This window comes from Echinops telfairi, unplaced genomic scaffold (genome assembly GCF_000313985.2).
Source record: "Echinops telfairi isolate 266 unplaced genomic scaffold, ASM31398v2 ScPeMD7_7466;HRSCAF=8504, whole genome shotgun sequence".
NCBI lineage: Eukaryota > Metazoa > Chordata > Mammalia > Afrosoricida > Tenrecidae > Echinops > Echinops telfairi.
In genome coordinates this window covers 8,064,294-8,076,788 of record NW_022111366.1, presented here as the reverse complement: position 1 = coordinate 8,076,788, position 12,495 = coordinate 8,064,294, and the positions used below count along the sequence as shown (strand labels likewise).

At 49.4% G+C, this 12,495-nt stretch overlaps 1 protein-coding gene across 1 annotated transcript in view; it reads right to left on the bottom strand.

Annotated features, from left to right (window-relative positions):
• The window catches only part of TSPAN2 (tetraspanin 2), a 60,120-nt gene extending 47,636 nt beyond the window's left edge, over nt 1-12,484 (bottom strand). Inside the window, exon 1 of the mRNA XM_004714856.2 lies at nt 12,416-12,484. Coding sequence (XP_004714913.1) covers nt 12,416-12,484 — 69 coding nt within the window. The remainder of the gene's footprint in view (nt 1-12,415) is intronic.
• Between the last annotated feature and the right edge of the window lie 11 nt (nt 12,485-12,495).

Genomic DNA, 12,495 nt, shown 5'->3' with positions numbered 1-12,495 from the left:
TTGCCATCATCATTCTCAAAACGTTTGCCTTCTGCTTGAGCCCTTGGTATCAGCTCCCTCATTTTCCCCTCCCTCCCCGCTCCCCACTCCCTCATTAATCCTTGATATTTTATAAATTATTATTATTTTGTCATGTCTGACGTCTCCCTTCACCCACTTTTCCATTGTCTGTCTCCCAGGGAGGGGGTTATATGTAGATCCTTGCAATCGGTTCCCCCTTTCTATCCCATCTTCCCTCCACCCTTCCTGAAAAACTTATGACGTTTTAAGAAAACTGCATCGGTGAGAAAAAGGCCTGCAAATTTGCACTGAAGATCCCCCCCCAACACACACACACACACACACACACACACACACACACATCACATCATTGCACTTGCTTATCCTTCAAGAGTAGTAAAAGCTGGCTACCCAGGAGAATTTTGTTGGGAAACCTTAGCCCATCCAACCTACAGTGCTGATCTTGTCTCTTCAAGCTTTTTGGTCCTCCAAACTCAAAGATCATTTAAAAGGAATGCAATGGGAGTCTCACGAGGATGCCCAAACTACCATTTTGATGTGGCATGAATCGAAAAGTGCAGAATTCTTAGAGAAAGGAGTCCCCCCCCTCCCCCACACCATCCAGCCAATTCTGACGCACAGCCACCCTGTAAGATAAAGCAGAACTGTTCGGTGGTGTTTCTGACCCTAGGTCTTCACTGGAGCAGAGAGCCTCGTCTTTCTCTACCTTCGAGACACAGCCCTCGCACGCCAACCCCTTGTGTTACAGAGCAGAATCGCTCCAGAGCACTTGGTTGGCTGTCATCTTTACAGAAGCAGTCAGAGCTTTCTTCAGCAGCAGTACTGCTGGGAGGATTGGGACCACCTATCTTTAGGGTCGTGATTGAGTGCAATCCATTTGTCCCACCCAGGGACAATGAAGAAAGTCAGTGCTGCCATCTTGCTCCTCCAGGGTGAACACCATGTGTCCGCACAGCCCACGTTATTTGCATCTCTTCCCCAGGAAGTCACCCGAAGTCAAAGTGACACCGCCACCCTACAGTTTTCATGACAAGCTTGACGGCTACTACTTGCTCTTGATGGCAATTCTCATCCCAGATGGAATCATGCCACCGAGCATTTCCTATTCTCAAGGTGGTTGCAGCTCTACTAGGAGACCATCTGGGTAACGGAGTCTCACCCTTTTAGCAGACAAGAGTCAGTGCACATTTGCTCTGGCAGATGATGAGTCTGCTTAAAGAGGAGAAAGTCAGCTCCCAAGATTCCCAGCCTGGGATGCGGTGCAAGCCAGCCGAGGACTCGGATGGACCGTCCTCAAGAGAAAGGATTGCTTTTGCCAGCATAAGTAAACAAATCCCGCAACCTTTGTGGGAACAGGCTCCGAGGACCCTGCCTTTGACATCAGGACCAAGCAAGGCAGGACGAGGAGGCAGGACGGTGGAGCTGGGGGATGCGCTTGAAATGCATGGTACCCTCTTAAGATACCCTGTGTTCCTCATTTCCTCTATTGTTTCCCCGAAAAGATTCTGTAAGACCGAGTTTATGGGACGAGATCTCTGAGAGACTTCCTGCAGGTAAGGGTCTACTTTAAAATCCATCCATGCTGACTTCTTGGCCTGAGGGAAGGATCCTGCAATCCCAGCAGGATGGAGCGGAAGTGTTCTGTTGGTCTGTGAGCAGGACATGGGCTTCTCAATCTGTCGCACAGCTCCTGCTGTTTGCTCTCGGCTGGCATGAAAACGAACTGGCCCACCCTGGACATGGACCGACTGCGATTGCTGGGAGGCAGCTTCGAAGTGTGGACACTTAGGGCAAGGAGCGCTTGCTGTCAATGATCAGGTAGGGGATTTACATAGAGCAGGTGGGAAGTTGGTTGCGATTTACTCAGTGGTCAGACACAATGCTTTGTTCCCTATGAGAATACTGAGGGATGCAGGGGGGAGCGTAGGGAACTGCAGACATTAGGAGAAAGAGAGCTATGTCATTTTCTTTAAGCTGCAAAACAAATGTCAGAGGCGATTAGCTAATGATGCCAGGGAGCAGATGGCTTTAGCGAGTGAAGATCAAATATGCATAGAGCTGAAATCCAATCTATCAATTCACAGAAGGGAATTCAACCCAATGTCTGCCTCATCACACCTAGGGATCAGCTCTGGGGGGACAAAAATGGTTCTTTCTAGGCTCTCTGAACTTCCTCCTTGAAGCATTGGGCTGCCCGTGTCTCGGGCTTACCTCGGGCCCTTGGAATTGAAAGAAACACGTAGTATCTTAAGGGTACATCGTCAACTGTGACATCTCACTCGCATCCAGCTTCACATAAGCAAAGACAGCATTAAACTATTTATTGTGCGACCTAGTATTTCTACAGTAGTTGGAAGCACTATTCTTACATAGATAAACTGGATTTTAAAATGCCAATCAATCATTATCTTCACCCAGTTTTAGTTGTTAGAGAGAGAATCATGAAAAAAGAAAAGAAATGTCGCAGGTGGAAACTCTACCTGAATTGGATCAAGTCAGAACACTTGTTTTCTTAAGAAAAAGTTATCCTGGATGGAGCTTGGTAGAAATCAGGAGAGTTGAGCTTGGTGCTCTACGGAGATTGAAAACCCAAACAAACAGTAATGTTACCAGACTGCATTTGAAGTCAGGAAATGTGGCAGCATTGGCCCATTTACAAAAGCTCGGACAGATATGGGGTAGAGTAGGAAGGCCACGAGAGCTTTGGGGATGACAGGCAGTAGTTTCCAGTGCACCCTGGCAATATAGGGGGGCTTTGCCATCTCTCTAGGAGCCCTGCTGGCATAGTGGTAATGCGTTGGACTGCGATCTAAGAGGTTCAAAACCACCAGCCTCTCTGAGGGAGAAAGATGGGGCTTGGCTACTCCCATGAACAGTGACCGTCTGAGAAACTCTCAGGGCGTTTCTACATTGTCTTACAGAGTTGCTGTAAGCAGCTGGCCTCAACTCAGTGGTGGTGAGTTGCCCAACTCTCATTCCCAGTTTAAAAATGGACTCCTCTCAGTCACCATTACCACGAGGAGAAAGGGCTTGGCACGCACTTTGGAAAATTCACCAACTGCTCTCCTAGAAGATGCCCCTCTGCTGAGTGTCCGGGCTGGATAAGGATGCCCCCACATGGGGCCAGGACACAACGACCCCCACAAAGCCCGCAGGATAGAGGTGTGCAGCACATAGAAGCGGAGGTTCTGGGAAGCCTGTGTCTAAATCAGGCTCTGCCACGAACTAATCTTGTGATCTTGGGCAAGTCGTTTAATTAAGTCTCTGACCCTTAGCTTCTTCATCTTCAAAATGGAAGTAATAAAACTGTCTCCCCGCAGGATTAAATGAGTTCGTGTTACATACTTAGCACAGTTAAGTGCCTGGCCCCGGGTGGTGTGACTGCCTGGCCCCCGTGGTGTGATTGTCTTGGTAGAACTGCTAGTGTGACCTTCAGACTGAATAGACTTGAGCCCCTAAGCACTGTTCCCATGGCGCTAATAAGCTGCCCTTTGCTGCCTCCCTCCGCTCATACTCATTTTTATTGGCGTTCCACGCTCCCTCTTTCCATGACGGCTGGGCCTGCCCTGAGCTCCCTAACCTGCTTCCCTAGGCGTGCCAGGGGCCTTTTACACAAGGTGTGATCCTCCTGCTCTTTCTTCTCAAGTTGCTGGTTGTTGTTGTTTTAAAGACCCAACAAAAGCAAAATCAGGAAGAGGTGTCTTTATGGGAGAAATAACAAATATATATTTAAGCTAGAGGCACCCAATAGAACTTTTCCCAATAGTGAACATTTCCTATCTGTGCTGTCCAATACTGTAGTCACTAGTGAGGCACAGGAACTGAATATTTAATTTTAATTAGCTTAAACAGCTACACGTGACTCACTCCTACCCACCACCATTGAGTAGATGCTGACGCATAGCGACCCTCTAGGACAGGCTAGAACTGCCCCTGTGCGTTTCGGAGACTGTAACGCTTTATGAGAGTAGAAAACCTCATCTTTCTCCTGAGGTGCCGCTGGTGGTTTTGAACTGCTGACCTGGTGGTTAGCAGTCCGACACGTAACTCCTACACCACCAGGGTTCCTTCATGCATGACAAGAAGCTACCATATAGGATAGTGGAGGTCTAGAGTCCACAAGCTTGTCAAAGGATCAACCCTTTAGGCTGTACACTTGGAGTAGTTAGGGGCACAGCCGCTGGAGTCAGACACAGAAACCCAGCTCTGTTACCGGCTGTCTCTGAGACCCCAGGCAGGTATTCCACTGCGGGGCAATAACACACCCAAACCAAACACACTGCTAGTCAATTCCGATTCATACTGACCACAGTGCTCTCACAGTTTGCAAGGTTAGAACTTTTGGGAGCTCAACACCAGATCTTTCTTCTGAGGTGTGAGTTCAAACCACCGACCTTGGAGTTCAAAGTGGACTGCTTATGTCCCCGAGGGGCTCCCTTCATAAGGGAAGATGAAAGGAATGACTATAAAAATGTGCTTAGAAAAGTCAGTGATGGCAACAAGTGTACCAATGTGTTTGACACAATGGATGGATGGATTGTGATAAGCGTTGTATGAGCCCCCAATAAAATGATTTAAAAAGAAAGAAAAGAAAAGTGCTGGCCCAGAGCTAACCTGTGTACAATGTTTACTGTTCTCTGTGTTTTGCTAGTGAAAATTATTTTCCTAAGCTGTATCTTGATTCAAATTCTTTCTCAATCCATCTCGCTCTGCCTCTGCTCCATACTGTGCTCAGCCCTGCTCCTGCCGGGTTGAGATCAGAAAGGAGATGGTGATTTCTCACACTTCTGTGCACCTGCATTTCTGGAAAGCATCAAGACTGAATCTGATGCGCCGATATATTCTTTGTGGGCTCCGCCTTCACATTTCCTAAGCCAGCAGCATCTCTCCTGTCCTATTCCACAGGTACTAACAAGAAGAACATGGGGTGTTAGGTCACAAGCCCTGGCTAGGGAGCCTGGCTTTGTCCCTTCGACTCGGATCTTAGATGGAGTATCATGACCTGGTGTGGTAGTTACATAATCTGGTGTCAATTTGCGAAAGGGTGGGGTCTAGCCTGTCAATCAGGTCACAGCTTGAGGACCTCATTTTGAGGTGCCACAGTGATAAATAAATAGGTCACTGGAGGTCAGAGACACACAGACACTGCTGACAAGACACACGGAGCTATGCTAGAGCCCTGGAGCTGGAGGAGCCACATGGAGACCATCCCCAGCGCTGAGATGCTTCCACCCCCACTGGATTCACAACTTTCCACCCACTGGCCTGTGATCTTCCTGCATTTGGCATCATTGCATGAGTCTGAAGAGGAATTTATAGATTGGTATCAGACATATGGGCTAATATCAGGCTTATGGACTAAATCTAGACCAGGCTGGGATTTTTTTTAATATACAATTACTCCTTATATAAAGCTCTTTCTTATCCACATATGAGTGTCTATGAATTTGTTTCTCTAGTCCACCCAGACTAATACACCTGGGGACCCTCTAAAGTGCTTGCAACTTCGTTTACTTCTCCTGTTCAATTCTACTTTCCCATAGTACTGCTGATATTTACAACCTATTAGTATTTTAGGTTGATGAACTTTTATTATGTGCCTCTACCATGCCTACTCCTAGCAGCCTGTGCGACAGAGCAGAACTGCCCCTGTGGGTTTCCAAGGCTGCAAATGTTTCCAGAAGCAGAAAGCCTCACCTTTCTCCCACGTAGCACCTGGTGGGTTTCACCTTGTGGTTGACAGCCCAACCTGTAACTCACTAGGCCGCTAGGGTTAGTCAAGACAGGGTTGCTATGAGTCAGAACCAAGTACCACATCTAGAGTCTCACATATATTAACTCGTTTTATCCCAACAAAGATCACGTTTATTATGTTGGTGGCTGGTGTCTACTTTATGGATTAGAAAATGGAGGCTCAACAAGGCTAAAGCACTTGTCCAAGGCCCCCCAGTTAGTAAACAGTGGAGACAGGAGTAACCCCAAGTACTGTCATGCTAGTGCTTACTTCCCAGCCCGGTCAGGGCTCCTGGGAGCTCTCGCAGCACAGGCCATGGGCACACGCCCTGGCGAGCCTGGCCACTGCTGCTCCTTCCCACCTCGGCCGAAAGCAAAAAACCAAGACTGGCCTGCTGTGAGGACGAGGAGATTCCTATCCGCTCTCTGGGATGGTCTAGCTTTTGGATAGACTCCCAAAGCATACTTCTGTTAGTTTTTTCCTTTCTCAACAGAGTTTCTGGCAAATGATAACGCTGATGTTACTCTGCAAGACAAGTTAGAGAGAGGGGTCGGGGGTGGGGTGGGGGCTTCTGTAAACTTCAGTTGAGTCACGCATGAGAACACTCAAAGGTGGCTTCCAGCCCCTAGTGACCCTATAGGACAGAGTTGGAAGCGCCCGGGCAGGTTTCCAGAGGAGCTTTTTACAGGGGTGGAAAGCCTCCTCTGTCACCCACAGAGCAGCTGGTGGTTTTGAACTGCTGACCTGGAGGCTAGCAGCCCAACACGTTAGTAAGCACTCTGCCACCAGGGCTCCAAAGCAATGAGAAGGTGGTCCTAAAAGTGCTTCACCCCAGGGAAAACCCAAAGCTGCATCACTAACAGTGAGACAGGAACGAGGGCAACTTCAAACTTGCCATATATGGCCTCTGACTTCAACAACGAGCACTCCTGCTTCCTGCTGAGGGCACCGCAAAGCCGGCCGAACAGCACAATGGTAGGAAAACGCTGAGCACACAACAATAAACCAAGGAACAAACAGCGCCCGGGCCTTTCTTTAAACCAACATATGTGGCTTGGTGGGTTGGGGTGTTTTATTTGTATTGCTATGCAACGGCGGCGGGGAAAATAAAGGTGACTTCCATGAAAGGCACAGGACTATGCCAGGCTCTCTGATCGCAGGCTCTGAACTTGGACTGGACAGATGCTGGCAGGGTCGTGCCTCAGCATGGACCCTGGCAACAGGCACGAATTCAGGAGGGCTAACTGACAGCCGAGGCTTTGGCTTTTTTTTTTTTTTAATTCAAGGGTGAATTGAGTCTGCGGCCCTTGGCAAGGGAGAGCTGTGCTGGCTCTGACAGTTAAATGTTTATAAAAGCCGGAGCACAGCCTAAGGAAACTGAAATCAAGCTGCCAGGAGGAGGTTGCAAATCCATTTGGTGAATTGTGGGTCACAAAACATGCTCCACCCCACCTCCGTGCCAGCCTTCCGGTGAGTTTGGGGCAGAAAGTGAGGTGCTGTCACCCAGGGGGACCTGTACCTCTGAAGGGCAGATGGATAGCATGGCAGGGTGTGTGATAAAGTTACTGGATAGGATGGAAAACTGTCCTCCACCCCTTCCCCAACACCCCACAAACTCCTACAACCAGGAAAAAACAACTTCAGACACTAGGGCGGGGCTTTTCTGGAACCAGGTTTCCTTCCTTTTGCTGAAGGTAGACAGACGTCTAGATAGCTTATCCCAAGAACGAACTGATAGGTAAAGAGCAGGCCATGGGTCAGGTCTCAGCTCAGCCTTCCTGATAAAGTGGGTAACTGATTATCTGTGCCAATCAGGAGGGCCACTGCTACCAAATTCCCTCACCTGCAGACTCATGCATTCATTCTACAAACACAAAGCAGCGCTACAAAGTCATAGAAACTTTTCCTGAAACTGAAGTCTCAAAATGTGAAGCTAGTCATCCTCCACTTCCTTGATCTCCGTCTCACTGCCATCGAGCACAGGCTGAGAGTAGAAAGCCCCCAAACCCAGTCTTTCTCTCCCAGAGCAGCCAGAGGTTTCGAACTGCCGACCTTTCAGATGGTAGTGTAACCTCTATGCCACTAGGCCTGCTCAACCCGGCCCCCACCCACCCCCAAAAAACCAACCAAAAAAGCCTCTGCACTCTTTTATTTATATTACATCGAAACAGCAGTTTGGAGAACAGAAAGAAATCTGAAGGGGCAAGTTTGGGGCTGTCAAGTAGATGAGGATTCCTCATGACGTTCTCACGAACAGTCCACGTTCTCCTAGAAGAATGAGCAAATGTGTTGTGATGTTTCCTAATACTCCTCTGTGCAATTCTCTTGGTCTTTTGCTCACCAATTCAGAGTTCAATGGTCTTATACTTTCTTAATAAGCCCCCGTGATTGTCCTGCGTTCTTCAGGCAAACCTATCAAGATCACGCCTCGGCAGGTCCAAGATCCAGTTGCCACAGCCTTCCGAGCTGGCTTCTCTGCCTGGAGTTTAACGACGCAGTAGAAGCCCTCAGAAGCCGCTGCTCTGACTGGGTCTTTTGAAGGCTCGCTAAGGAGACAACAACACTGAGAGAACTGGTCGCAGCCAGCCACTGACTGCAGACATGCTTAAACATGGTTCATCTGGAATACAGCCCTGTGAGTAAGAATGGGGACCCTCGTAGTTACACTTACTGACTTATCCTTGTATTGACTCAATGCTGCGCATCACTGGGCCAGGCCTGGTGGGTACAGCAGTGAGCAAAACAGAGAATCCAGGCTCGCAGAAAATCCCATTCGTATAAATCAGCGGTTCTCAACCTGTGGGTCTCGACCCCTTTGGCGATCAAAAGACCCTTTCACAGGGGTCGCCTAAGACCACTGGAAAACACATAAATATTTCACAATATATAATTACATATTGTTTTGTGATTAATCACTATGCATTAATTATGTTTCATTTATAACCATGAAAATACATCCTGCACATCAGATATTCACATGACGATTCAAACAGTAGCAAAATTAAAGTTATGAAGTGGCAATGAAAACAATTTTATGGTTGGGAGTCACCACGACATGAGGAACTGTATTACAGGGTCACGCGGCTTAGGAAGGTTGAGAAACACTGGTATAAATGGAGAGGACAAGGTCTAATGATCTTATTATCTGACATGATGACAAGTCACAAGTCATTTGGAACACATATACCCTACTTTCCTATATTAAAAGAATCAGAGGGAAGAGAGCTGATATTTATTGAACGCTTCCTATGTGTACTTAACAATACATTAAAAAAAATAATTTTATCGGGGCTCATACAACTCTTAGCACAATCCATCCATCCATCCATTGTGACATGCACATTTGTACATGTGTTGCCATCATCATTTTCAAAACATTTTCTTTATTAATAGTTATTTTATTAATTAACATTTATTGAGTATGGTGGCATAGTGGTTACGAGTTGGGCTGTTAACCAAAAAGGTCAGCAGTTCTAAAGCCACAGCTGCTCCATGGGAGAAAGAGGAGACTTTTTACTCCGTAAAGAGTTAGTCTCAGAAACACACAGGGGCATACTCTGTCTGCCCTGTAGGACCACTATCAGTCAGAATCAACTCAACGGCAGTGAGAGCTTTTTGGTTTTTATCAACAGTGCCTAACACATAGTAGCCACTCAAACACGGCTTTCTTCCTTCTCCCACCCTTACTGTGTGGATGCTCACTTGATTGCATGCTGTCTTATGTTTTACTGGTCTAGTTTCTCAAAGAACAGGAGCTGTGTTTCCTTAAACAAAACCTAAAAATGCATCAGAATTCCCTGGAGGTCTGGCTTACTTGATCCACCCTCCCCCATCACCCCCCACCCCGCCTCCCCCATTTTGGATTCAGCAGGTCTGTGGCAAGTCTGAGAATCTGTGTTTGGGATAAGTTGCTAGGTAATGCTGATGCCGCTGGCCCAAGAGCCATGCTTTGAGAAAACATTGGCTTAGCTGACTGTAAGGAGCCCTGGTGGCCCAGTGGTTATGCATTGGGCTGCTAACCACAAGATCAGCAGTTCCAAACTACCAAATAACTGCTTCTTGGGAGAAAGTTCAAACTTTCTACTCCTGAAAAGAGTTACCGCTTCAGAAACTCACAGGGGCAGTTCTACCCTGTTCCATAGGCTCACTGTGAGTCAATTCAAATTCTCTGCCATCGAGTTGATGCTGACTCATAGTGTCACTCCCCCCCTCTCCCCACTGTGGGGGTTTCTGAGACTGTAACCATTTACTAGAGTAGAAAGCCCAGTCTTTCTTCAGAGGAGCTGCCAGGTGGTTTCAAACTGCTGACCATGTAGATCACAGCCCACCTTGTAACCACTATGCCACCACGGTTGAATGTAATACAGGGCTTATTATTGAACATGTAGACCGAGTTTGAGGCCCATCTCTACCACTCACTAGGAATTAAGCCACTGAAGCCTTTCCTCATCTGTAAGAAATGGAGATAATAATAGTATGTGCCTCCAACATTCAGTACATGCTGCCAGCTGTCTCTGGCACAACATCCATCTCGGGAGGCAGAAGCAACCAGAGTGAAAGGTGATGTGGCTGCATGCCATCTAGAAGGGACAGCCTTTGAAAATGAGCCTGTCACAGTGGTGAAGTGCTTGGCAGCTAACTTCTGGTTGAAAGGTTGGCAGTTCAAAGACCCAGAGAAGCGTGCTGTGCAGGTTCCTCACTAAATTCAAACCCACTGTGGTTGGGTTGATTCTAACTCATTTGACCATGGCAGTATCGAACAGCCCCATAGTTTACCAGGCTGTGATCTTTACTGGGGCAGATGGCTACACCTTTCTGCTGTGGAGCTACTGGTGGGTTCGAACAAAAACCTTCCAGTGAATGGCCAAGTGCTTACTCACTGTACCACCAAGGCTTTACAGGAACAGGTAGCCTCATCTTTCTCCTGAAGAATGGCTGGTGGGTTCGAAACTCTGACCTTGTGGTTATCAGCCCAATGTGTAAACCACTGTGGCAACCCAGACTCCTGTAAAGATTCTGGCCAAGGGAATTGTATGGGCAGTTCTTCTCTGTCTGTCGCACCTGTGTGTGGAAAAACCCTATCCTCCAATTTTGTGCAGGAGCCCCAGAGGCAGACTGGTTACAAGTTGGGCTGCTAATTGCAAGGTTAGTAGCTCAAAACCACCAGCCGCTCTGCAGGAGCAAGAAGAGGCTTTCTCCTTCCTTAAAGAGTTGTCTCAGAAAATCACAGAGGCAGTTCTAGCCCATCCTGTGGGGTTGCCGTGAGTCAGAATTGGCAGGGAGTTTGTTTGGGTCCCCTAACCACCAGGTCAGAGGTTCAGCTTCCCCAGTGGCTCTTCAGAAGAAAGTTGAGGCTGTCTTTTCTGTTCAAGATTTACAGTCTAGGAACCCCCGTGTCGTATCGCTATCTACCCCATGGCAGTGGGTATGGTATGTTGGATGGAGATGCCTAATGTTATTTGTTGTTTTTAAGTGAAGGGCTGTCCTCGGGGTACCCGATGCTAAAGACGGGAGAGCTTGGAGTTGCCGAGCTAACTGGGCTCTAGGCTAATGGGCTGGGCAGGCACTACAGGAAAGGCCACCCTCAGGAATTAGCTAGCAGCAGTCTTGGGAGGATAACTTTCCCAAACCACCCTCCTTCATGCTAGCAGTTCCAATGCACCCAGGCTCCCGCTGCTCCCTTCCTGGTTTAGGACATCCAGTGTCCTCTGCCCAGAGCTGCACTCGGATTTCCCTCAGAGCCTCGGAGCTGGGAAGTTACACTGGTCGACTGTCTCTTAAACCACAGTCCAAGGGGGAAGGTCCAGACAAGACCCTTTTCAGATCTTGTCTCACAGTCCTTCAGGGCCTGGGATCAGCCCTAACCGCCCCGTCAGCCCCCAGACAAGGGTCAAGGCGATAGTTCCCCAGCCGGGTTTCCCTGTGAGCTGATCCCAGGAAAGCTGTCTCTCAATCAAAGGCCGCAAAGTTGGATGAGATCATCTCTGCTGACAGTATTAGTATTTAACAGAGGCTGCGGGTGGGGGGTTGTGCAGAAAGGCGGCTACCCCTCCCTTCCCGGCGCCCTCTCCTCCAGCTGCACCCTCCCCTAAGGTTCAGAAATAGGACCGGGGGCACCCCACCCTATTTTCGTTCCCACCTCAATTTCCTAGACAAACCCTCGCAGCTAGGTGGTGCCTTACGCCCTCAGGAGGGGGCACTACGCCCGGCAGCCCGCGGGCAGGGTTTTCTCTCCCACGCCCCACGGCACCGCCAGGCCCGGCGGAGCGCGAAGGCAGGGCGAGAAGGGGGTGTGTGTGCACGCGGGGCTGCAGCGAGCGGGGCTGGGGGAGACGCAAGCCCCGACGAGGTGCGGCGAGGCCGGTGTCCCCGCACGGGCGTCATCAGCCGGGAGGGACCGAGCAGGGCAGGCGCGCCTGGCAGGGAGGAGCCGCGCGGTGTCTCTCCCCTGGGCACCATTTCTCGGAGCCCCGTCCTCCCCCTCCAGGCCTCCTTCCCCTCCCTCTTTGTCTGCCGGTCTCCTGCCTCCGCCTTGTCCCCCAGCCCAGCCTGCTCCCCAGAGACCGGCTCGGACGCCGCAGCGGTCAGAACCCCCAAGGATGCCGGCCCCGCGCCCCCGGCCCGCGCCCGATCCCCTGCCCTCCCGGCTCCGGGTCTCACCCAGAAGAGCAGGTTGAAGCCGAGCAGCAGGTACTTGATGCACCGCAGGCCCCCGCGGAAGCGCCCCATGCTGCGGCCCC